The following is a 27,950-nucleotide window of genomic DNA, read 5'->3' as shown; positions in this document are numbered from 1 at the left end:
CTACAAATAACTCAATTTCATTTCTTGTATATATGTGCCACATCTTCTTTATCCATTCATCTGTTGATGGACATTAAGGTTGCTTCCATGTCCTGGCTATTGCAAACAGTGCTGCAATGAACATTGTGTTACAGGTCTCTTTTTGAATTATGGTTTTCTCAGGGTATATGCCCAGTAGTGGGATTGCTAAGTCATATGGTAGTTCTATTTTTAGTTTCTTAAGGAACCTCCATACTGTTCTCCATAGTGGCTGTATCAGTTTACATTCCTACCAACAGTGCAAGAGGGTTCCCTTTTCTCTACATCCTCTCCAGCATTTATTGTTTGTAGAATTTTTGATAATGGCCATTCTGACTGGTGTGAAGTGATACCTCACTGTAGGTCTGATTTGCATTTCTCTACTAATTAGTGAGGCTGGGCATCCTTTCATGTGTTTTTTGGCCATCTTATATCTTCTTTGGAGAAATGTCTGTTTAGGTATTCTATTTTTGTATTGGGTTGTTTGTTTTTTAATATTGAGCTGCATGAGCTGCTTGTAAATTTTGGAGATTAACCTTTTGTCAGTTGCTTCATTTGCAAATATTTTCTCCCATTCTGAGGGTTGCCTTTTGTCTTATTTATGGTTTCCTTTGTTGTGCAAAAGATTTTAAGTTTCATTAGGTCTCATTTGTTTACTTTTGTTTTTATTTCCATTTCTCTAGGAGGTGGGTCAAAAAAGATCTTCCTGTGAATTATGTCATAGAGTGTTCTGCCTATGTTTTCCTCTAAGAGTTTTATAGTGTCTGGTCTTACATTTAGGTCCTTGCTGAGTAATCCTGGTTGTAGGTTTTTCCCTTTCATCACTTTAAAAATGTCCTGCCACTCCCTTCTGGCTTGCAGAGTTTCTGCTGAAAGATCAGCTGTTAACCTTATGGGGATTCCCTTATATGTTATTTGTTGCTTTTCCCTTGCTGCTTTTAATATGTTTTCTTTGTATTTAATTTTTGATAGTTTGTTTAATATGTGTCTTGGTGTGTTTCTCCTTGCATTCATCCTGTATGGGGCTCTCTGTGCTTCCTGCACTTGACTATTTCCATTCCCATGTTAGGGAAGTTTTCAACTATAATCTCTTCAAATATTTTCTCAGACCCTTTCTTTTTCTCTTCTTCTTCTGGGACCCCTATAATTCAAATGTTGGTGTGTTTAATGTTGTCCCAGAGGTATCTGAGACTGTCCTTAATTCTTTTCATTCTTTTTTCTTTACTCTGCTCTGCAGCAGTTATTTCCACTATTTTATCTTCCAGGTCACTTATCCATTCTTCTGCTTCAGTTATTCTGCTATTGATTTCTTCTAGAGAATTTTAAATTTCATTTATTGTTTTGTTCATCATTATCTGTTTGCTCTTTAGCTCTTCTAGGTTCTTTTTAAATGTTTCTTGTATTTTCTCCATTCTATTTCCAAGATTTTGTATCATTTTTACTATCATTATTCTGAATTCTTTTTCAGGTAGACTGTCTATTTCCTCTTCATTTGTTTGGTCTGGTGGGTTTTTACCTTGTTCCTTAAGCTGCTGCATATTTCTGTGTCTTCTCATTTTGTTTAACTTACTGTGTTTGGGGTCTCCTTTTCACAGGCTGCAGGTTAACAGTTCCTGTTGTTTTTGGTGTCTTCCCCCAGTGGGTGAGGTTGGTTCAGTGGCTTGTGTAGGCTTCTTAGTGGAGGGGACTTGTGCCTGTGTTCTTGTGAGTGGGGCTGGATCTTGTTCTTCTGGTGGGCAGGGCCACGTCCGGCAGTGTGTTTTGGGGTGTCTGTGAACTTAGTATGACTTTAGGCAATCTCTCTGCTATTGGGTGGGGCTGTGTTCCTGTCTTGCTAGTTGTTTGGCATGGGGTGTCCAGCCCTGGAGCTTGCTGGCCGTTGGGTGGAGCTGGGTCTTAAGTGTCGAGATGGAGATCTCTCAGAGAGCTCTCGCTGATTGATATTACATGGGGCCAGAAGGTCTCTGGTGGTCCAATGTCCTGGACTAGGCTCTCCCACCTTGGAGGCTCAGGTCTGACACCTGGCCGCAGCATCAAGACCCTGCCAGCCACACGGCTCAGAAGAAAAGAAGGAAAAAAGAAAAAACCACGAACAGATAGAACCACAAACCAAATGGTAAAAGAAAAACAAGGGGGGAGAGATGAGACAGTGGGATGCAGTGTGGGGTCTGACTTGGGGTTTCACCTGAGGCTTCCTTCCACCCCTGGCTACCGAGCTGCAGAGAAGGCAGGAGCTGCTGCCCCTGCAGGCTGCCCCATCCTCCCTCCAAAACAATTTCAACTTGCATTTTTTGCAACCTTTGACAGTTCCCTTTGACAGTCTGCTTAGTAGCTCTATTTCCTTTCTTTGTGAGTTATTAATTTAAGACCTTTATTCAAAAAGCAATAATATGGGACTTCCCTGGTGCCACAGTGGTTAAGAATCCGCCTGCCAATGCAGGTGACATGGGTTCAAGCCCTGGTCCAGGAAGATCCCACAGGCCGCAGAGCAGCTAAACCCTTGCGCTACAACTGCTGGGCCTGGGCTCTAGAGCCTACAAGCCACAACTACTGAGCTTGTGTGCCACAAGTACTGAAGCCCGCGTGCCTAGAGCCCGTGCTCCACAAGAGAAGCCTCCACAATGAGAAGCCCGCGCACTGCAATGAAGAGTTGCCTCCGCTTGTCGCAACTAGAGGAAGCCTGCATGCAGCAACGAAGACCCAGTGCAGCCCAAAATAAATAAATTAGTTAATTAATTTTTTTAAAAGAAATAATATGAACTCTGAACTCAATATAACAAAAATAATAGCCATTTATCCGTTTTACTTATGTAAATTTTTTTAGAAACTTAGGAATTACAGAAAAATATAAAGAGGTTAAGTAAAAATTAAATTAAAATCTCACAACTCACAGGTAACCCAGTATATATTATGTCTGGTGAACATAATTTAAGACATCTTTCCTAAAAATATATTATTTAAGGTGTTTTTCCCCCTTCCCCATTACCACATGATTTCATATAACAGGGATCACACTATGGTTGTGATTTTTTACCCTGCTTTTATCACTCAATAATATGTTACAGAGAGCTTTCCATGACAATGAACATATTTATAAATCAGGGGTCAGCAAACATTTTTGTATAGGGACAGACAGTAAATATTTCAGGCCTCTGGGGCATTTGGTTTCGGTTGCAAAGGTTCAAGTGACCATTGTAGTGTGAAACTAGCTATAGACAATATATCAGTAAATGAGTGTGGCTGTGTGCCAGTAAAACTTTATTAACAAAAACAGTCAGTGAACTGGATTTGGCCCGTGAGCCAGTTTGCCAACCCATACTACATACCATCCTATGTAATAGCTGCGTAGAAATCCACTTATAGATCTTATAACTTATTTAGCTAATCTCTTATTGATAGACATTTAAGTTGTTTCCAAATTTTCACTGTATTATAAAGAACGCTTGTCTGCTGATGGGTGGGGCTGGGTTCCCTCCCTGTTGGTTGTTTGGCCTGAGGCAACCCAGCACTGGAGCCTGCCTGGCTCTTTGGTGGGGCTGATGGTGGACTCTGGGAGAGCTCACACCAGGGAATGCTTCCCAGAGCTTCTGCTGCCAGTGTCCTTGACCCCACGGTGAGCCACAGCCAGCCCCCACCTCTGCAGGAGACCCTCTAACACTAGCAGGACTTTGAAAGGACCTAATGGATTGAAGGACTTTGGGAGGTGGTAGTGTTAACCTAGTAGATTGACACAGAGTAGGGATTGACACTACTTAAAATAATATAGGGGACTTCTCTGGTGGCGCAGTGGTTAAGAATCCACCTGCCAGTGCAGGGGACACAGGTTCGAGCCCTGGTCCAAGAAGATCCCACATGCTGCGGAGCAGCTAAGCCCGTGCGCCGCAACTACTGAGCCTGTGCTCTAGAGCCCATGAGCCACAACTACTGAGCCCATGTGCTACAACTACCGAAGCCGCATGCCTAGAGCCCATGCTCTGCAACAAGAGAAGCCACCACAATGGGAAGTCCACGCACTGCAACGAAGAGTAGCCCCCGCTTGCCACAACTAGAGGAAGCCCGTGCATAGCAATGAGGGCCCAACGTAGCCAAAAATATTTTTTTTTAAAAAAAAAGGGAGTCAAGATGGTGCTGAAAGCATTGGGTTAGAATTCCACTCCAGCCAATTGCTTGATTAAAGGCAACCCTTGCTGAGGGTGAGGAGTTGAATAGTTGAATAGTTGGATAGTATATTTACAGAGACTACTGGTGGTTCTGGATATTTGCTAAAGAAAATGAGAGGGGAGAAGTTGCTGAGGAAAATCAAAGAATTAACAAGTTTTCCTGAAGGCTTCTTTGAGCTCTTGACTGCATCTGTGTAATCCTGAGGTACCCACCTGAGTGCTCTGCATTTGGCAGTTGTCCAAGTACTTTTGTTGCAAGAGTGATGGCAACCAAACGTTAATTTTTGGCATCATGGAAAGTGCTTTGGTTAAATTGAGAACTACTCTTTTGGAGGTTGTGTAGTCAAAAGTATTAATTAAATTGACAACAGTGAAAAAAAATAAAGAACACTGTCAGAATATTACTTGTAAAGACATTTTGATAAAATTGTTTGATATTTCCTTAGAATTGCTAAAATCCTGAGTCAAAGAGTATACTCAATTTACATTTTGAAGTGTATTGCTAGATGCTTTCCAGCAAGACTGTGCCAATTCATAGTCTTGCACCCAGTGTATGAGAGTATCTGCTTCCTTGGATCTTGACCAACATTGTACTTTGTCAGCTGCTACGTAAAACAATATCACACTATTTATATATTTACATTTTTATTTCTTGTGAAGATATATATATGAGTTTTTAAAATTATTGTGATTTGTGCTTTTGTGAACTGCTTCTTCATGGTATCTATTTGTCCATTTTTCTTTCAGGGTATTTACTTTTTCTGTTGACTCTTAAGTACTCTTTATATGTTAAGGATTATAATATTACTTTTTAATCATGTTAAATAACATCACATGGTTTTGATTCTTACAACTTTGTTTATAATTTTTCTTGACAAATCAATTTTTAAAACATTTTTGTAACAAAAGTTATCAATTGTTTCCTTTATATGAAACAATTGTTTCCTCCATATTAGGCTTTAAAAGGTTTTTCTCACCCCCAACATTTTAAAATATATTTTTCCATATTTTCTTAAAATCTTGGCTCTATGTAATCTTGAGTCACTTATTTGTGCATATTCTCAATTGTAAAATGGAAGCAATGAGTACCTACCTTATGCATTCAATAAATATTTATTAAGCACCAAAGTGCTACCAGGAACTTTGTGGGAGCCAGAAATACAGCAATGAATAAAACAGACTGAAATTCCTGAACTAGAAGGGCTTACATTTTGGTGCCTGCATCCACAGGGATTATAGGAAATAATATATATAAAGCCAATTTGCTATTCTGATTTGCTGGGTCCTTAAGCAATTGTGTGCCTTATTCTGGACTCACTTAGCCTATAATGCCTTTCCCCTTTTCAATTGAAATTCTTTTCACCTATCAAAGCATGGCCCTCTCCATACCAAAATCTCTCTGCTATTCTGCTTACCTCTGAATTTATAACTTTTCTCTGGGCTCCCCTGATACCAGCTTCTTTAGAGCATTTGGCTGATTCACCCTGCCTTGCAGTAAAAGCTCTTATATTAGTTGACTCCTCATTAGCTAGCAAGCTTTCCAAAGACAGCAGCCATGATGCCTTCATCTCTGTATCCTCCCATCACCTGTTCCAGGGCCTGGTCCCATACAAGGTCTCCTACTGGGAATTTGTCAGTGTCAAAACTAACAAAGGAATCTACTAAAAAATATCTCCTTCATGCATTCTATCAGAGAATGTGAATAATTACTTAAACATATAATTAAACTCACTGTGGTCCATGCAAAGAAAGAAAAGGACAGGGAGCATATTGCAGGGTTCTGACTGAATGGAGATTTCCCTCTTCCCTCTAGTTGAAGGGAAGACACAGAAAAGAGGATTCCAGTCAGAGGAAAGGACACATACAAAACTCTCAGGTGGAGGCATCATGGAAAATTCAAGGGCTAAAAGAAGACCAGTGTGGCTTCAGGGAGAGGAGTGGCAGGGGGTGGGGGTGGGGTGAAGATAAAGCTGGATTGGTGAATGCAGCCATCTCCTGTTGGACTTGAAAGTCAAGGTCAAGGGTGTGGCCTTCGTAGTAACAGCTTTGGGAAGCTTCGCCAGTTTTAGAAAGAAGAGTGATACACCTGGCCTAGAATCATCAGAGCTGGGCTCCAGGGCTAAGGCTGCTATTTTCTTGCCTGGTAACCTGCACAACCTCCCATTCCTTGGGTAGAACTAACCCCACATCTCTGAATGAGCGGCTCCAGAGAAACACACAGCCAGCTTTGCAAACTGCAGAGTCCTAGAAACAGAAGAGACTGCCATTAAACACAAATGCCTTCAGAGACAGCCAAGCCACTGCAGAGAGGAGAGGTCAATGGCATGGGCACTGGAGCCCGCTAGATTTGGATCATGGCTTCCCTGGGGTCTGCAGCAAGTTACGTAGCTTCTCTGGGCTTCAATTTCTTCTGTAATAAAACAGGTCTCACCTTGTCAGGTTGTTATGCGAATTAAATGAGTTGACAAATGGGAAGTGCTTAGCATATAGTAAGCACTCAGAAATGGTAGTTATAACATTACTATTACCATCATTATGACGAGATGGCTTTCCACCACCACCCCCTTTCCTACTGCAGAGGGCTTCGTTAATAATACAGGGAGGGCAACACCCAGGGAGGGTGCCGCTGAAATAGCTGGATTTTCTGCATATCAGGGAGAAGGAGGAGGCCGCTTTGGAGGGGAGGAGCCGGCTAAGGAGGAGTGGGGACCCTGTGCTGTGGGAGGACAGAGGGAACAGGAGGCCCAAGAAGTGAAGAGGAGTTCAGAAGGGAGGACAGCAGTTATGGGGCTTCAGTTGGCATTTTCAGGGCCTCTTTCTATGGGTCTCACTGCCCTCACTAAAAGATGGTCCAATCTCTCAGCCTTGATTTCTTCTGGTCCTTTGCTAAAAGGAGAATGGGAAGGAAAAAAAACAAATCTGCCTTTCTCAATTTTGTGTATCAAGTGTGCAGACACACGAGTGAACCCACAAACACTTGCACATTTACCTTGTGGGTCCTGTGGAATCTCCCTTTTCACAGAGAATACTCCTCAATTCTGCTCTGTACGCTGGCCTTTAACCTGTACAAACGGATGCACTACCATGGTGCCTGTGGATTGCAAAGCTTGGCCTTTTTCCTGTTTGGGGTTTTTTTCCCCATTTTTACTCTTTACTCAATCACCAAAGTTTACATGGTTTGAAAAAAATCACATTGTTGGTATAAATAGTAGTTGGTTTTGCTGGGCTGATAAGGCAGCCACCAAAAGTAATTTTTCTAAGGAAAGTTAAAGGTCTTTTTTTCTTGCTAATTGTAGGTGTGAGCATTAAGCCTTTTCAGGATAACAAATACTGGTTCTACAGGTGCATAATTGCTCACCTAACATTCTAGAGATGGCTTATATTTCGAAGTGACCAAGTAGTTGAAGAAAACTTAATAATACTTAGGTAAGGCAATGATGCCTGCTCTTAATTATCAAATTTAGTAACTTAACTGGAAACATACCTCTTTTGTGTTTCAAATGTTCTGTTTCTAATCTTGATTCTTTCATAACTAGCTGTGCGATCCTGGAACTATCTTAACTTCTCATGTGAAAAACAAACAGGGTTGCAACGCTTCAACAATATCTATGACACGAAAGGCAAGAAGAGGTAAGGACTATTCCCGGCAGGTGACAACTGAATGCAGAATGTGATCCTGGGCCAAATCCAATAGTGAGGGAAAAAAGCAATGAAAGGCACTATCGGATCAACTGACAAAACTGAAACATGGATGGTAGATTGCTACCTTTCCTGAAATTGATAACTATACTGTGATTCTGTAGAAAAATGTCCTTGTCCTTAGGAAATACACACTGAACTATTTAGGATTAAAAGGACGTGATGGTTTCAACTTTCAACTGGTTCAGAAAAAATATGTATACATATATATATGTATATATATACACACACACCCACATGTGTGAGCACGTGTGTGTGTGTGTGTTGAGAGAGAAAGAGAAAGAGAAACAGAGAGAGAGGAAAAAATGACAAAGCAAATGGGGGAAACGTTAACTGGTAAATCTGGGTAAAGGCAATATGTAAGAGTTCTCTGTGATATACCTGAAATTATCCTGTGAGCTTAAAATTATTTCCAAACACATAAATGAATAAAGGGGTTGGACTAAATTATGAATTTAAAATTCTAAAATTCTATGGACTGTTGTCGCTGTCCTTCATAAGTTTACAAGCAGCAACAGAAGTGCCAAGCCTGTGGGGTGTGGGAAGGAGCTCCCCTGAGGGCTCCTTGTTGAACGAGATGCAGAGCAAACACCTGCAGTGTCATTTGCCCTCTCCTCTATAAGCTTTGTGACTGGAAAGTCCAGTTCTGAGATACTTCAACAGAGCCTCTCTGGCACGGTGCAGGCCCTCCTCTCCTCTGATGACTGTGGGAAGGGCACTGTGCCATCCCAGGAGGGCAAGGAAGCTGACCCTAGCACCATCAGACCCCTGCTCTGCCCCTGACTCACCATTCAGAACAGAGGCCCCAGGCCTTAGGAGGAAAGAAAGGACCATCGTGTCCTCACTCTTGTCTCTCTCTGATGGACATCAGCTTAGAGCACTGCTGTATGCTTTCAGCTTTGTTGTGTCTCGTCTTTTCTTAAAACTGTCCTCTCTCTGATAGCCATTTCAAGGGTTTATATGGCCTCATTGCCCACAAAATTCTCCTTCGTATGAGGCTTCTCAGGGTACCATTTTTCTATACCAGTGAGACCTGGATCATCAAAAGATGAAGCCCAAAGTCCTGTGAACCACTGGTGGGGAAAATAAAGTTACCACTAGCATATGTACCCTTGGAGATAAGGAAGCTATTTATTTGAGTATTATTCACTGTTGGAAATGTTTTATTTTTTATTTTCTTAACCATTTTTAAAATTGAAGTCTATTTAATTTACAGTGTTGTGTTAGTTTCAAGTGTACAGCAGTGATTCAGTTATACATATATGTATCTATTCTTTTTCAGATTCTTTTCCATTATAGGTTATTATAAGATATTGAATATAATTCCTTTGTAGGTCCTTGTCGTTTATCTATTTTATATATAGTAGTGTGTACCTATTAATCCCAAAGCCCTAATTTATCCCTCCCCCTGTTTCCCCTTTAGTAACCATACTTTGTTTTCTATGTTTGTGAGTCTATTTCTGTTTTGTAAATAAATTCCTTTGCATCATTTTGTTAGATTCCACATATAAGTGATATCATATGATTATTTGTCTTTCTCTGTCTTATTGTACTTCACTTAGTATGATAATCTCTAGGTCCATACATATTGCTGCAAATGGCATTATTTCATTCTTTGTCACAGCTGAGTAATATTCCATTGTATATATGTACCACATCTTTTTTATCCATTAATTTGTCAATGGACAATTAGGTTGCTTCCATGTCATGGCTATTGTAAATAGTGCTGCAATAAACACTGGGGTGCATGTATCTTTTTGAATTAGAGTTTTCATCTTTTCCAAGATATATGCTCAAGAGTGGGATTGTAGTGGGATCACATGGTAACTCTATTTTTTAGTTTCTTAAGGAGTCTCCATATTGTTCTCCTTAGTGACTTCACTGACTTACATTCCCACTGACAGTGTAGGAGGGTTCCTTTTTCTCCACACCCTCTCTAGCAATTATTATTTGTAGACTTTTGTAGACTTTTAAATGATGGCCATTCTGACTAGTGTGAGGTGATACCTCATTGTAGTTTTGATTTGCAGGAAATGTTTTATTTTTTTCTTTTTGGAATATCCAAAAAATATGGGTCAGTATTAATAGCCTTCAAATACATGGAAAAGGTGGTGGATACAAAGATTTCTTCTATTGCCATCATGAACTGCTGCAGGCTGGGAGCTGCGTCTCACTCATCCGTGAGCTCCTCACAACATCTAGTAGTGGTGAGTTCCAGAAACAAAGCAATGAGCCAGCACTGCCACTCGGAAACTTCAGTTGAAACAGTGCTCCTTCCCTTCAGATCAATCAGCCTGGACTAAATTATTATTTGCTCTTTTTATTTATGGAGGAAAATTGTCAGGAGTCAGGGGCACCGTTTATCTGACCTTCGGAGGGTCTTTCTAACCGAATGATCTCGGGTGGTAACGTAAGCCTGAGATTTAAATGTTTTTGAAGAAAAATGCAAATAAATGGGGGTAACCAGGCAATTAGATTAAAGCAGTTTGGCCAGTGCCAACTGGAATGTCTACCTAATGTTGACAGTAACACTGTTTAGAAAATCAAGGTAATTAACTCTTGCTGACACTGACTGAAAACTGGCTAAATTAGATCCCTGAAAAGAGCAGGAAGAAAGGAGAATTGGGGACACAGTTGTATGGACACAAAATGAAACTCATGAGGGGAAAGCAAATCTGCTTGAGGCTGGGGGAATAAAAGGAAAGGAGAAGAAAGGGAAAGACACGCATGATGTAAAACTCCTGTTCTGGGCTTCCCTGGTGGCGCAGTGGTTGAGAGTCCACCTGCCGATGCAGGGGACACAGGTTCGTGCCCCGGTCCGGGGAGATCCCACATGCCACGGAGCGGATAGGCCCGTGAGCCATGGCCACTGAGCCTGCGCGTCTGGAGCCTGTGCTCCGCAACGGGAGAGGCCACAACAGTGCGAGGCCCGCGTACCGCAAAAACAAACAAACAAGCAAAAAAAAAAACTCCTGTTCTTTTTCTCAAGGTTTCAGACAACTTTCAGATGGCACCACCCCAGTCACCTTTCTCCCCACTCAACCCTTCACCTCACCACAAAATGTACAACAAAAGCAGTTGAGAAGAACAGAGCAACTAGATGGCGAACCACCTCCCACAGAACCTCTAAAATATCTGAATCTTGAAATGGGCCTGTCTGCACTTTGTTTGGTCCATGGTAAATTCCCAACAAATCTGGACTAATAAAATATCCTTGAAAAGTGAGTCTGCAGAGTTACAAGTTTTAGACAGATGGTGGGAGCCAGACTAACAACAAGGAACTGACTTTTCCTCTTTGGTACCACCACTTGGTTGTGTAACATGTTCAAGCTGATGGGATGGCTATTTAAGTCAGAGTAATACACTGCAACTAATGCTTTCAAAAACCATGAAAAACCCATCTCCCAAACTTCCAATAGCTTGGTGAGGTTCTCCTTAAGCTTCCAAACAATGAAGATCAGTCAATGTCAGTACAGAAGAATTTTTACCCACAAAAAATTTTTTCAGTCAAGTCTGTTAATACTGGTTTATTCACAGCCCAACCTCCTGAAGACAGCAAACAGTGGTATTGGTTGCCCTCTGCAGTAGGCTGGTGAATTCAGCAAAGTATCAAGATCAAGAAAATGCCAAATGCATGTAACTAATTCTCCTTGAAATCCAGAAATGCTGGCAAGAGAATGAGTTCTTAAATCTAGGAATTTTTTTTTAATAATGTCTTTATTTCTTCTGGTTTGATCATTCTCCTTTCTTTTTTTCTTTTTTTTTTTTTTTTTTTTTGCGGTACGCAGGCCTCTCACTGTTGTGGCCTCTCCCATTGTGGAGCACAGGCTCCAGACACGTAGGCTCAGTGGCCATGGCTCACAGGCCCAGCCGCTCCGCGGCATGTGGGATCTTCCCGGACCGGGGCACGAACCCATGTCCCCTGCTTCGGCAGGCGGACTCTCAACCACTGCACCACCAGGGAAGCCTCTCCTTTCTTTTTCTTTTTAATTTTTATTCATTTATTTATTTTTGGCTGCATTGGGTCTTCGTTGCTGTGCATGGGCTATCTAGTTGCGGTGAGTGGGGGTTACTCTTCATTGTGGTGCGCGGGCTTCTCATTGTGGTGGCTTATCTTGTTGTGGAGCACGGGCTCTAGCTACGTGGGCTTTAGTTGTCGTGGCGCGCAGGCTCAGTAGTTGTGGCTTGTGGGCTCTAGAGTGCAGGCTCAGTAGTTGGGGCACACGGGCTTAGTTGCTCCATGGTATGTGGGATCTTCCCGGACTAGGAGTCGACCCTGTGTCCCTTGCACTGGCAGGTGGATTCTTAACCTCTGTGCCACCAGGGAAGTCACTTAAATCTAGGATTTTAAAGTTGAGGGTATGTGGGGAAGTAACACTCTACTCAACCCCAACCCGATGTTCGACTGTCTATGAGGCAGAGTTAGCTGGCCTGTTGATTTTGAGACATCATGGGAAGGTCCGAGGCGAAGATCCTTTGATGCTGAATCAGTAGTCAACCACAGCAGCAATACTTAGAAGCTTCTCAGAGAGTTCTCCAGACTGAGAACTTCCATGGTGTGTGCTTTAAAAATATCTCTACAGGGCTTCCCTGGTGGCACAGTGGTTGAGAGTCCGCCTGCCGATGCAGGGGACACGGGTTCGTGCCCCAGTCCGGGAAGATCCCACATGCCGCGGAGCGGCTGGGCCCGTGAGCCATGGCCGCTGAGCCTGCGCATCTGGAGCCTGTGCTCCGCAACGGGAGAGGCCACAGCAGTGAGAGGCCCGCGTACCACAGCAACACAACAAAATCTCTACAAATTATTTGAAACTATTCCCATCAAGAAATGGAGTCTAAATTTCCTTCCCTTAAATATGAGCTGGCCTTAGTGACTTGGATTCAGTGAAGAAAATGAGGCTGGAAGTGACATGCTGTGACTTCTGAAGTTGGGTTATAAAAGGAGACAGCATCTGCCAAGCTCTCTCTTGAACTGCTCACCCTTGAAATCCGTCTGCTGTGCTAAGAGAAGGTCAGGCCAGTGGAGGAGCATGGGCATGTGTTCCAGCTGACAGGCCCAGCAGTGGTCCCAACCAGCAATCAGCATCAACCAGCTGATGTCACGGGTGTCACCTGAACCTTGTGAGTGAGGAAGCCTTCAAGAAAACTCCAACCTTGACTGGCCAGCGACCATCTGACTGTAATCACATGAGTGAAAACCATGTAGATGATGCCTGTCAACTCCCAGATCCATAAGAAATAGTAATAATAATGTATTGTTGTTTTAAGAAAGAGCCCTGCAAAACATGGCGTGTTGGTAAAGTCTGGCCTACAGCCCGTTTTTCTACAGCCAGTGATCTAAGCTAGGTTTGGTACATTTTTAAAGGGTTGTAAAAGAATCAGAACCAAACAAAGAAAAACATGCAACAGAGACCATATATGTCCCTCAAAGGCTAAAACAGTTATTCTATGGCCCTTTATAAAAAAAGTTTGCTCACTACTGCCTTAAGCCACTAAATTTTTCAAAAGGTTTGTTTACAGCTATAGATAACTGGAACACATGGTACTTTTTGAACAAAATAAGTGTCACCAATGGGCAAATGCTGGATTTAGAGCACCATGAAAGTCACACTGAAAAGCCACAACTCAACTGCTATCTGCAAGTCAATACTTACCCTATCAATAGTTGCTATTGTACAATATTCTAATTTCATAAACACACCTGATCAGCCAAAGCAAAAGTGATGGTAATATGATTCGTCAACCAAGAAGAATATCTTAAACATGTATCTCAGATTTGATTCTAGATTAAACTTCAAATTCTCAGAGACTCATTAATAATTTTAGTAATAACAGCTGGCATTTACTGAATCCTTACTATGTTCCAGATGCTGTTCTAAGCTATTTCATATGTATTACTTCAATTAAGGCTCATGACAACCCTTATTTACATTTTACAGATGAGAAACTGAGGCACAGAGAAATGATCTAACCTGTACAAGATCACACAGGTAGTAAGTCTGGAGCCAGGACTGACTTGCATCTGTGAAATTCATCACTGCATGATGCTGCTCCTCTCCAGAAAAAAATGTCTAATCAAGACACCCAGTCCTGGGTTAAAGAACACACCTGGCTTCCACAGGGCAGGCAGCACCCACACTCTCTTACCAGTTTTCCCTGCATGCTGCTAGTTAAGGGTGCTCTCCACCCACAAGGGATCAGGCCTGAAACCTGGGTCCCCATTTCATTCTGCTGGAACCTAGTACCTCCAATAGCACTAGCTTTTCTGTTGAGAATATCTGAAACTCTAGACTATCCCCAAACTACAGTTAGTTTTAAGCTGTTCTTTCCAAACCATCAATATCTTCCTCACATTTTTCCTCTGGTTTCTGTCAATCAACACATGGAAAATTATGCTTGCCAAAGGAATGATTGTCAGGAGAGACACAACATAGGTTCTATGTTGCCAGCTCTTGGCTAAACAAAATCAACAGACCGACCAAGAGCCAGTGGTCCAAATCACTGTTAGGACCAGTGATCATGGAAAATGAAATCAGCATCAGTTTCCTCATCTGCAAACTGGAAGTGATGATACCTATCTTTATGATTTGTTGTGTAGCTAGTGTCAAGATGTATAAAGGGCCTAATCCAGTGTCTGGCATTCAATTAATGGTGGTTATAACTATTGTAATTTTAACACAGAATGTGCCTCTCTTTTAAAGAGCTGCTAATTGGCCAATGACATTTCACTGAATAACTGGAAAAGCTGTTAATCACAAAGAAAGATCCAGATTCATGAAATCAGACACAGAGTAAGAGTTGCTGCTTCCTATTGGTTACACATCTTTAATCTCCCTTTGTAACAAGCCTTTTCACATTGGAAGGTGTGGTTTTAATTATCTATAAAAATATCTCCTTCACATTCTTCTTTCCAGCTGAACTTGGCACAAATAGCTGGAGATCAGTGTAAGAAAGAAAGAAAGGGCAATGCTCCAACCTGAACAACATGCAAGGCCACCTCAGCACAGTGACCAAAGGCACACACAGCACCTTGTCTACTCACCAGAAGGGAAAAATAATGAGGCGGCTGATGAAAAATACGATGGAGAAGATGAAAAACAGGATGTTACAGGTTTGCTTCCATCCGGCATAAGAAAACATCTTAGCAGACTGAGAAAATAGAAAGAAATTGCATTCAGATAGGGTGATATTCATGTAAAATTTTTAAATTAAATATTTATAAATTAAATTATACCTGGGATTTGCTTCAAAATCTTGGTGGGAGTTGGGTTATGGATGAGAAATAGCTGAAACAAGATTGGCTATATTGATAACTGTTAAAGCTGGATGATGGGTCCATTGGGCCCATTATACTCTTTACCTTGTCATATGTTTGAAACTTTGCATAATATAATGTTTAAAAAATTAGTTAGAATGACTGTAATATTACTCCTGTATTTCACAAGCACTACAAATTAGCATAATTAATTTTAGCATGTATTTTATCTGGGCATTTATTGAATTCCTCCATTTAACTGGGAGGAGAGCTGAATTGAAGAAAGGCTGGGATATGAGTGAAGTCCTGGGCTGGGCTGGGCATGTTGCAATCAAGGCAGCTACTTTAAGGCAGATGACAGAAGAAGTGGAGTTAGGAGGCAGCCCTTGGGGCCATGCCCTGGTTGAAGTAAAGTTTCAAGCACTTGATTTTCTCTACTTACTTTATGCTAGCCTGTAGTGCTCATATTATCTGTGTTGAGTGAAAAGAATTACAGAAAATGTTGTTTAATGTGGTACTAATGTAACGAGGATTTTCTCTTGCATTATCCAGCGGGGCCCAAGGCTGAATGGGAAAGAGTCTGAAGTTGGGGCTGGAAGGTGGGCAGGTGGGTGGTGTGGCTTAGCCCTACCAGTTTCAGAACTGAAATCACCCAGGAACCTCAAGGCCCATCTAGAACAAGAGAAGCAGCTTATTATATTTCAGGAATGGTTTACATTGCATTTTCCATACCTACCATGGGGTAAGAATGTGATCAGACTATGGGATTGGCAGGGGCCCAAAAGGGAACAGCCTCCATTGCTGAGACAGAAGTCTGGCATGCCAGCTGGGCAGGACTTGCGTATGGGGAGAAAGGCCAGAAGTTTAGAGGCCTTGGAATGGAGTGGGGAGCTGTTTGAAGGGTCAGAAGGTAGGCCAGGCTGGGAAGTTAGAGATGTGCATAGGCATGAAGAATGCTACTTTGCCCCCACTTGTAATGGCAAAGTAGCACTCCTTTGGGCAAATGCACACGTGGCCTATTCTGGGCTGTGCAAAGATGGATATCAGAGAGTAACCCCTCTCCTTTGCTAAGTATCAGTCAAGATACTGTTAAAGTGTTGGGTCCTGGATCTAAACTTAACATGCAGAAAACTAGAGAGGATCATGAAGATGCATGAAGAAGGCACAAGTTTGCTTATGAGTAAAAATTGTAGATGCTGAGGCTGTTCTTCGTTGCAAAGAAAGAACAAAGAAATGACCCAACAACTGTCTTAAGGAACATGAAAGATTAATAGTCTCCACCTTTAGGAAGGTGTAAACAGGGCTAAAAGTTGTACCATGTCTGGGTTCAATTAGAACTTGACTGAGAGGACAAACACTAAAACAAACTACTTGAGGAAGCTATGGAATAGGCACTCCTGGAGAATATAAAAAATCAGCCCCACACCACTATTCAATGTTGTTTCTACCACCAGCTGATGGAGGGTACTGGCCTCGCTCACTGAACCTCAAGTTAGATCCTGACTTGTGAATCAAGAATTATTGATGATCATTAACGACATGAAGCTGTTCTCATAGTTTACCCATGTAGGGACCTGAGTTTGACATTTCATTTTTCTTCTGTTTTTTACCTAAGGACCTCAGAACATTTTCAAACGATAGTGAGCTAAACTGCACAATATACCCTAAGAGGCAGATATGACTTCTCATGCTACAGCTGAGGATAGAAACAAAGCATTAAGTGATTTGTCCAGGTCACCTAGGGAGCTATGTCATGTCAATGGCAGGGTAGACAGGAATAACACGGTGCTTATTCCCAGTCCCAACACCTAACGCTCCCTTTTAGTAACACAATGAAACTGTTTTTACGGTGGACACACACCAAAGGCAATTGAACTAGAGGGTTAGAAGAATAGAGTAGCATAAAATTTTTAACTCATGGCCAATTTGGTCTTAATTTTCAGGCAGGGTTTCTGAGATATGATCGGAGAAGGAGGTAATTATAGCAGAGATGGCTACATTCAGAGAGCAACACACGGAAAAACTGGCACAATCCTTCTTCTGCTAAGCCACGTGTTGCCCTGAAGCACATATAATAATCTTGACCATTAGAATGGTATTTACATGTCTAATTACGATTACGTACAAGAAATACAATTCTGTACACAGCTAATATTTTAACAACAGCCAGTTGCTTTGAAATGGCTTCAAATGACTTCTGGTTATATCTAGAACAGGGTTTGGCAAATTACAGTTCAGCCTATGGGCTAAAGCTGGTCAGCCCTTGAGTTAAGAAGGGTAAGAATGGTTTTCACATTTTTAAAGGGGTATAAGAGAAAAGAAAAAACAACGAAAAAGAAAAATATGTGACAAGAGATCCTATGAGGCCCACAAAGCTAGATTTACTACCTGGCTCTTTACCAAAAAGTTTGCTGAACCCTGATCTAGAAGAACAAGATCTTATTAAATTAAATTTAATTTCTTCCATATCAACTTACATTCAATTATTAGCCCTTGAAGAGGCAATCCTGAATGCAAATGGGTTAGCATCATTTTCCCCGGCTTCATTATAAATGAGTATATTTAAATTATGAACAATGTGGCTCTAAGTACAGCAGGACCCACTGCCTCAGGGTAAACAGGAACCAAAGCACATCAGAAACATGTAGAGAAAACAATCCTAATTTTGCATCGTTCCTTATATTTTGTGTGGTTTGGGATTAGGAAGATTCTTGTTTTAATGTCCCCTGCTCTGAAACATTCCTTCCTTAGAAAATAAATGTCATTTAAATAAACATCGGCTCTCATTCCTTAAAGCTGGAGGAGGGTCCATGCAGGGAGGTGCAAGCATTCAGTGCGTATTTAGCTTTGCTTAAGTGAATATACGGTGCCGACCAACTTTAAAAATCTACAATGTCATAGTCCAAGTTTTCCGTTTAAAAGCTTAGAGTTCATTCCTTCTTCAGATACCTCAGCTTACTTCCTAAGCTAATATCTGCATGCAACTTTCATAAGTGGAATCCCACAAATTAACCTCTCTCTCGAGTACCATGGAGAAAAAAGGTTAGAAACTAAAAACTGAAAGCTTTCCTTTCTTTGAGCTTGAAAGATCTGGGGACCTAGAGACATCTGCAGACTTTGGGTGTTTTCAGGACAGAGAGCTCTGCTAAATCACTCACAGACAATTCTTCCTGTGAGGAGTCACATTAAACCCAGGACATGGTATTGTTATTAGTTTTTTTAATGGCAAACGTTTACCTCCAGCCAAATGTCGGCCGCATCGTGTAAAATCATCACGAGGGTCCCACTGCGAATATAATTAGCACACCAAGAGAAGCTCATCAAACTAACAGCAGCCAGGTGGTGGATGACATGAGCTAGAAAATCCTATATAATGAGGGGAAATGGAAACCATTAAGCAAATGCAGTTATTTCTCAATCACTGGAAGAGATAATAATAATAATAATTTTAAAACTAACAACTGACATCTGCATATTTTGAACTTTGTAAAATGCTTTCACGTTTATTCTTAAGCACAATCCTTGTGAGGGAGATATAACAAGTGTTATCCTCATTGATTAAGTCATTTAACTTTGAGATAGCATTGAATAGTTGTCATCTAAGTCCTAATATCTGCTGTTCTTCCCACTGTTCTACACTGGATATATGTACACACACACACACACACACACACACACACACAAAGACATACATACACACCCAAGCATATTCCTGTGTACATTTACATTTATTGTTAATTCCCTGCCTAATTCCAAGACAAATATAATAAAACTACACAACTATTAAAATAAGAGTTACTGCATATGAAATAAGGAACAAATGAAAGTGGAATAACTACAGTAGCAAAATACTTCACACCCACCAGGATAGCTAAAATAAAAAAGACAAACAATAACAAGAGTTGGCTAGGATGTGGAGAAGCTGGAACCCTTATACATTGCTGGTAGGAATGTAAAATGGCATGGCTGCTTTGTTAGAGTCTAACAATTCCCCCAAAGGTTATACATAGGACTACTATGTAGTCTAGCAATTCCACCCCTAGGTATATACATGAGAGAAATAAAAATATATGTTCGTGCAAAAATTTGCGCATCAGTGTTCATAGTAGCATTATTCATAATAGCCAAAAAGGTAGAAACAACTCAAATATCCATCGATTGATAAATGCATAAACAAAATGTAGTATATCCATACAATGGAATATTATTCATTAATAAAAAGGAATGAATCATTATGCTAAGTGAAAGGAGCCAGATACAAAAAAACATATATTGTATGAGTCCATTTATATGAAATATCCAAAAGAGGCAAACGCATAGAGGCAGAAAGTAGATAGTGGTTGCCTGGGGCTGTGGAGGTTAGAAGAAATGGGGAGTGACTGCTAAAGGGTACAGGATTTCTATTTGAGGTGATGGAAATAGAACTGACTGTGGTGATGACTGCAGAATTCTACAAATATACTCAAAACCATTGCATTATGCACTTTAAATAGATTAATTGTATGGTCTGTGAATATCCTGATTAAAACGTTTAAAAAAACTTAAAGACTTCAGTTTCCTTGTAGCCAAAGTAAAAGAATAAACATGATAATAATAACAGCCTAATTTATTGAGTACTTACTATACACCAGAAAGTGCTTTGTATGAATTAACTTGTTTAATCCTCACAACAACTGGAGGAGATAAGAACTATTTTTAGCTCTACTCTATATATGACGAGACAGATCTAGTTTAGCAAATGTAACCAACTAGCTCAAGATGTTAATGAGTGAAGTCAGGGATCCAAACTTTGGCAATTTGACTCCAGAGCCTGTGCTTTACCCGACTCCTAATAATTTTATGTCTCTGAAGATGTGTATTTACAAATATATGACATATATCTACATTTAATTTTTGAAAAGGTGTCCAATGACCTGTAAATAATAAAGAGAAAGCAACTACTGAAAAAAATAAAAGGATCAAAAGTGGGAAAAAGACAGGATCATTACAGGATCAACCTACCTGAGTATATCTACGAAGACCTTCTAAATAATGATTATTTTCAATTCTATCCCTTGAGAAGATGACCCAATCAATTAAATTTTGATATGTTCTTAGCCTAAATTAAGTTGTTAATAACAGTTAAACTATAGCTATTATTAAGTTTTCTGAAAAAGGAAATCATTTCAATCAGATTTTTTCACAGTATGTTCCTTTGGTTTATTCTGTAAGTTTCTTTTCAGATCTCCAGTTGAGCAGCTGACTGGGCCCCTTAGTGATAGATTGTACACCAACGCTCACTCAAACATCATTTAGTCAAGCCAACTTGGTTTTATTTCCTTAATACTGAATTCAACTTAATTTTCAAATTTTGCTACAAACCAATCTTTTATATAGAGCGTAGCGTATAAAGTACATGCCAAGAGTATTTGTCATTTGATCTGTACTGCTAACATATATGAGGAAATCCGTGACTGCATTGAGAGTATAATATAATTTTCTGTACCAGCAAATAGGAATCAGTAACAACCAAACAGTTCCTAAAATACCACACTTTGTGACCTCAGAGGATGCATTTAGCATGCCTGTGACTCACTTTCCCTGCAAATAAAGCAAAGCTAATAGTACTTGAAGCAATGTTTTCTAACAAGGATCTTGGATGAATTAAGGAAAAAATGTTTTCAAAGTCACTGAATACATCAAAAGAATTATATAAAGTAGTCTGTAATCAACTAAAGGACATGGCTGTAGAATTAAAACTACCAGCACTTTTCTTCTTTGCACTGAAGAATACTAAATTCCCAAACTAAAAGAAAGAAACAGACATCATAAAGGGGAGTTCTTTTCTTATTGAACAAGTGTAGAGCTTCAAAGTTAACGTTTCTACAATGTTTCACTACAAATACTTACCAAGGCACCAAAGTATGAGCATATTTGCACTATTCTTTGTGTTATAAAAGCAAAAAAGTTATGAACTGGAACTGAACATATATAAAAATATGATTTAAAGATTAGGATTTGGGGCAGGGGGATAAAAACTTTTGAAAAAAATGGATAAAGTAGTTTTGTAAATAAGACACTTACCTTCCTCTTGATATCAGAGCCAAGGCTAAATAAGAGAGACCAATAAAAACTCATCTCCAAAATGTAGTACCAGTACTGAGATGGCAGCAAGGGCTGAGAAAACAAGAGTATTCACTACTTTAATGTCACCATATAAACAACTCATTTTAAGGATTAAAACTATTGTTTATACCTATTTATATTCCACAGAATTCTCCCAAATAATAATGTTTTACATTTCAACTTCTGAGAAGAAATCAGAGACAACATTTTGAGGCATTTTGTTTCTAAAAAGGGAGACAAGAATTCCAAAGTCAAGTTAAATGTTTTGTTTAAAATTTAATAAAACTACAACAGGTGTAAAAGCATTCTTTTAGTTGAGTGAGAGTTAAATTAGAAAAATAATTTTAAAATCTTTACTTAAGAACAATGGAAAAGCTGTTCTGCTTGTCCCACAAAATACCTTGTTTTATATTTCTTGAATACTACTCAAATCTGATGTCCTAACCTCTTCTGTAGTGACAAGATGGTGATCCAAATTGGCCCATTCTCAAATGGGACAGTAATAAAATATATACAAATATTTAAGTACTCTAAAAATGTCTTCTGAAAAAAACAATGAAATTTCCATGGCTAGAATTTTCTTTAAAATAGGAGGGGCGGTATGCTTATTTTAGCTAAGCTGAGACATTATATTACTTGGTGTGATGGGTTGTAACATTAATGCCCTCAATGAATCTCACCTTCTCATATTCATGCCCTGGTACAGTCTCCTCTAACATCACCAGGAGGCCTTTGAATCTTGGCCTTTGGTCAAGGGGACATAGCAACTATGATGCAATCAGAGACCTCATAAGCACCATGTAAGAAACCTGAGCTATCCTGCTGGAGGTCACAAAGTAGAGCATCAAGGTGTCCACTGACAAAAATACAAATGAGGGCACCAGGGACATGTGATATGCCCTAGCCAGCCTGTCAACTAACTGAAAATGCATGAATGAACTCAGCTAACACCACATGGAGCAGAACTGCTTGGCTGAGCCTAGCCAAAATTGCTAATCCATATCATAAGCAAATAAATGGTTGTTGTTTTAAGGCACTAAGTTTTGGTGATGATTTATTATACACCAGCATATAACTGACACATCTGAGAAGTGAAGAGTAAAGCTAACACATTAAATGGAATAATTTTCTGGTCAACTCATCATCCTTGATAAGGCCAAGAAAGAATAAGAGTTTCTTCTTTCTTCTATGACAAACAAGCCTGTATGAGACTAACTCTCCTAGTGAGAACTACTTAAAAATATGGATAAAGTATGGATAAAGAAAAAAAAAATCTGTTTGAAGGCACTGGAGAACAACCAAGGCATCCAGAACCTGTGGAGTCAAGATTTCAAAGAGAAGAAAAATGCATTAAATGGAATCCTTTATTTCAAGTGCATCCTTAATTCAAGAAGTACTACAGACGCTAAGCAGGATAGTTTCAAAGAAAACCACACCTATGTATAGCATAAAGTCTGCATTTGCTAATTTATAAGCAGTATAGAGCCCAGAGACGAAGAAGCAGTAGTTAAGTAGGACTTTTGGCAATCTCATAGTGCTAGGAAGCAAACTGGTATTCAGGGCCAGCCAGGGAAAAGGAGTCCTGGTAAATACTATAATCTTTTATTTAAAACCACTGTAAGGGAATACCCTAGGAATATGGGTAAGTTGTAAATACATCTGCCCTCACAAAGACTGGAGTCTATATTAAACCAGTTCAATCATAGATAAAATTTAAGGTGATCTGTCTCTACTCTGCTTAACAGAAGTGAAAGTAAGTCCTCTCAGGAGGTAGATAATACCATTTCTAAGCATTATTTTTCATATGCAATGTCTATCATTCAATCAAATGTTATCAAGCATAAGGAGACAGGAATAAGAAAGAAAATAGACCCACAGGTGAGCAAGATATTGGATTTATCAGACTCTGACTTTAAAATAACTTTAAAAACTAACCAGGTATTTAAAGTTATTTTTAAAAATTAGTGGGAATTTTCAGTAGAGAACTGGAATCCATAAAAAAATAATTAAGTGAAAATTTGAGAAATGAAAAATACCATAACTAAAATTGAGAACTCAAAAGATGTGTTTAAGAGCAGATTAGACACTGCTGAAAAAAGCACTAGTGAACTGGAGGACATGAAAGCAGAAAATATCCAGAACTGTGAAGGGTCTGAGATTTTACCCTACTTGCAAGTTAGCTTGCCATAGTTTCATGAATGCTGACAGAAGATATGAGACTCCTGGGTCAGAGATAAAGGATAGCTTATTATTCACACTAATACAGTTGCCAGAATATCAGTATTTGGGCCAGTTCTCCCATCCCAATTCCCATAGCTAAACAAAGAGGGTCAGGTGACATCTGCACATGCAGTGGGTTTTGCTACCAGAGAGGAACACTGAGCTAGGGAACCTAAATCTTTATAATGGACAGTGACATGCATACCAATTGCTCCAGAGGAGACATTATCTCTATCTTCCAAGGTTGCTTGCCATACAAACATCCTTGAAAAGACAGTACAGAATAAAAGTCAGTCCATGTATCACTTCATATGACATGCAGAAATGCAAGAGGTCGGTGGAGAACTGTGTCCCTATAGACTGAAGCAGTAAGGCAAGAGGATGGAAAATATTAGGGAAAGCATAAGAGAGCTTCGGGACCTAGCATAAAAGTCTAACGTATTAGCACACTTGTAATTGGAATTCCAGAAAGAGAGGAGAGAGAGAAAAGAACAGAAGCAATGGCTAAGAATTTTCCAAAATAGACTTAAGACATCAAGCCACAGATTAAAGAAGTACTATGGACAATAAGCAGGATAAATTCACAGAAGACCACATTTATACATATCATATTAAAATTGCTAAAAGACAAATACAAAATATTAAAATCAGAGAAAAAGGACACCATTTGAAGAAGCAAAAATAAAACGGACAACTGAATTCTTAAAGAAACTGAGGGGATCCAGAAGACAATGGAATGACTTCTTTAAAGTGCTTAAGGAAAATAACTACTAACCTAGAATTCTATGCCCAGCAAAAATATCCTTTAAAAAAATAGGGTAAAATGATAACATTTCTAGACAAGCAAACCAAAGGGGCTTCTATAGCCAGAAGGATAATAATCCCAGATGGAAGCATGGAAATGCAAGATGCCAAGGAACAGCAAGGAAAGGGCAATTTGACTGATTTACAAATCAATTATTGTAGTGACTTGTAGGGTTTTAAATATTTGAAGGAGGGGATAGGAGTAGTTTTAAATATTTGAAGGAGGGGATAGGAGTAGTCTGATGATCTTTCAGTGACTGGAAAGAGGTAAGAGCACTTACATTAGACATTAGACATTAGACATTAGATTTACATTAGACTCTGATAATTGAAGGATGCATATGGTAATCTCTAGGATAATTACTAAAAGAAAAAAACATGCATAACTGAAAAGCTAATATAAGGGAAGAAACAGAGTAATAATTTTTTTAAAACTTCACTGTTCCATAAAAAAGTAAGAAAAGAGTACAATAAATGAAATGTATCAGGTGGTGCAAGTAGAAAATAAATACTAAGATGGTAAATTTAAACTCAAATACATAATTACATTAACCACGAACAAAGAAAAGGAATGAGACAAGTGAAGGGTAAATAAGGAACAAGGATAAGTAAGCTCCAGGACTTCACTGAAGTGGACGGAGAGCAGGAAGGGACTCAGACCTAAATCAGGGGACAAGCTGCTGAGGAGGGAAGGGACTACATCAGTGTGACTTACCTGTCTAGGATAGCCATTCCAAACCTCCCAAAGGTCATATACCCAAGGTTTCTGGAAAAACAAGGAACCAAGAGAAACTTTGTCAAAGGCTGATTTCAGCAGAGACATAAGCCCTTCCTTATGTCACTGATAGGGAGGAAACGTGCACAGTAAGATGCACTTTTATCACATTCCTGCTGCTCCAGCTGCACCTCTCTCCCTCCACAGGTGTTTCTACTTGTTCCTATACAACACCCCTGTGACATGCACGACTTCTAGTGAATCTGGAACCAATAATAGTCCTGTGTCACAAAGGAAATTACTTATTTCAAACAAGTGCCTCTTCTAATGAAATTATTTCTGAACCAATTAGATTACTGCTTCTGTAGCAATAAAAATATCTTGAAATATCCGTAGCAATAAAATATGTTAAGAGAAATCTTGAGAGAATCTTTAGAGACATCTCTAAAAGCTAGCTATACTTTTTTTCTGTTTAACAATTTACTATTAAGTTTATATATCACTTAATGAGGTGATTATTTAATAATTATTTAAACAGACAATGCAAAGAGAATATGGTAAGGAGAGATTTGATTTCTAATGGGCAAGAAATGAAAGTCTTCATAAACAAGTGGCCTTTGATATGGGACTAGATGGAATTTAATGGGTAGAGATAGAGGGGGAAGGGCAAGACATTTCTGGCAAAGGGGATAATATGTGCTAAGATCCTAAAGTGGGGATGTACCAGGTATATTCAGTGGATTGTCAGGGGTCCAGTTTAGTTGGTGTGTGGGTTACATGAGTGGAAATAGGGAGATATTAGGTTTAAAAACTAACATTACAAATGCAAAGCTTCACAAGCTTTGAAAGACAGACTAAGGAGTTGCTATTTCTCTAGGCATTAGAGTGAGTAGAGGTTTAAAACCTAGTTACCTTATTGAAAGTATTATATCCCAAGGAATTCACAGGCAGGAATTTTAAAAATTAAAGACAAATTCCAATCAAAGATATCAGAAAGACAACTTACATCATAAAGAAATGCAATTCCAGCAATGGTAATCATTAAGTAAAATGTAAATCGCCAGCTGCCAAAAGAAAGAAAAGTCTTGTTAAGGTGACTGACAACTGAGGAGAAAAACACTTGCTATAACAGTTTGGAAAGAATGCACATCTGGAGTCAGAAAAATCTAAGTTGATATCCTGATTCTGCCACTTGTTGGATGGCTATAAGTTCAGATAAGTAACTTAACTCATGGAGCCTTAATTTCTTCGTCAATAAAATGGGAATAACAAGACTTACCTCAAAATGTAAAAAGAATCGAAGATAACTTATGAAAAATATTGATCATAGTGGCTGGTATAAAGTAAGCAACAATAAGTCATAGCTATTGTTATTATTAATATGCCTAGCCTAGTTCCTGACACATGATAAACGATGGTTTGACTTCGTATTATCTAGGTACTCATTTCATCCCAATTTAATTCCCAGTGAAAAGGTTTCTATGTCGCTAGACTTTAGTCATGTCTCTGAAAAGCAGATTATGAAAGAATATTTTTTTCTCATGTATGGAGAAAGACCTATACAGTAGATTAAGGGACTTAAAAGACCAGTTGTAATGCACAGGTCTTATTTAGATCCTGATTCAAATAAACTGCAAAGAAAATTAAGACAATCAAGGAAATCTGAACACTGATTGAATATTTGTTGTTATTAAATAAATTTTTAAGGTATGATAATATCTAAAATAGTTCTTATCGTTTAGAGATACATACTAAAATACTTACAAATGAAATCATTCGATATCTGGTATTTGCTTCAAAAGTGATCTTCAATAATAATTGGATGAAAGTGATCAAAAGTTACAAACTTCTTGTTATAAATTAGTACTGGAAATGTAATGTATAACATGATGACTATTAACACTACTGTATGGTATATTTGAGATTGCTAAGAAAGTAGCTCCTAAAAGTTCTCATCACAAGGAAAATTTTTTTTCTTTTTCCTTTGTGTATCTATATGAGATGATGGATGTTAACTAAACTTACTGTGGTAATCATTTCACAACATTCATAAGTTATTACATTGTACATCTTAAATTTATACAGTGCTGTATGTCAAATATATCACAATAAAACTGAAAGAAAATTATTATCCACATACAAAAAAAACAATCTGTGGTAGGGGAGAGAAGTAGACGAGGGCAGAAATGACACAGGATGGCCCTGATAATTATTAAAGTTGGTGATGAAATCATAGCATACACAGCTCATTTAACTAGTCTTTCTACTTTTGTATATGTTTACTACTTGGCAAAATGAAAAGGTTTTAAAAAATTAGTGCTGTTTTATCTAATGATTGCTGAAGCAACAATATTAAAAATAACATTTGTTCCTTACATTTGTGTAATGCCTATAGTGCTCTCCTCAACACACCTGTGAGATAAAAAAGAAAGAGGAATATCGGCCTATCCCCACTTGGGAGATGAGAAGCCAAGCTCATAAAGGCTATGCGGTCCCCCATCTCATCCAGCTGAGCAAAGACACAGTCGATGCGGAAATATAGGTCTTTGGACCCTGAATCCAGTGGTGTTTACTGAACACTGTCACTGTCTCTAAGCTACACGACAGTTTTTCTTTATGGCTTGTTTTGATCAGGGAAAAAAGTAGGGCTCAATTACTCAGAAAGTTGAACCATAAAAATGAGCCAGTTGAGACTTGATCCCACTTGTTTTATTTACTGTTGGTCCAGCAAAGCCCCACGCGTAGATGTAGAGAGCATTTCCTTGGTCCTTGATTATTCTGGCCAAACGAGAAGCACAAAAAAGTGATGATGAGACCTGCCAGCCCCAAAGGAAGCCATAAGTCTAGGTGGCATATCTCATATTATTTGTTTCTCAAACATGTATTGACCTCTTGACACTGTGCCAGGCACTATGCTAAGCACACTTGTGTGATGTCACATTTTCTTCCTCAAAACAAGCTTAAGTAGGTACTATAA

At 39.3% G+C, this 27,950-nt stretch overlaps 1 protein-coding gene across 1 annotated transcript in view; it reads right to left on the bottom strand.

Annotated features, from left to right (window-relative positions):
* CERS3 (ceramide synthase 3) overlaps positions 1-27,950 on the bottom strand; it is a gene marked incomplete at its 3' end in the record, with an annotated part of 111,922 nt that overhangs the window by 42,693 nt on the left and 41,279 nt on the right. Inside the window, exons 5-9 of the mRNA XM_082649175.1 lie at positions 25,980-26,037; positions 24,974-25,024; positions 21,193-21,285; positions 18,367-18,495; positions 14,917-15,023 (exon numbers count right to left, since the gene is read on the bottom strand). Coding sequence (XP_082505301.1) covers positions 14,917-15,023; positions 18,367-18,495; positions 21,193-21,285; positions 24,974-25,024; positions 25,980-26,037 — 438 coding nt within the window. The remainder of the gene's footprint in view (positions 1-14,916; positions 15,024-18,366; positions 18,496-21,192; positions 21,286-24,973; positions 25,025-25,979; positions 26,038-27,950) is intronic.

The sequence above is a fragment of the Grampus griseus genome, assembly GCF_964374135.1.
Source record: "Grampus griseus genome assembly, chromosome: 2".
NCBI lineage: Eukaryota > Metazoa > Chordata > Mammalia > Artiodactyla > Delphinidae > Grampus > Grampus griseus.
The sequence above is the reverse complement of the archived record's forward strand: the minus strand, read 5'-3'. Positions and strand labels throughout refer to the sequence as shown.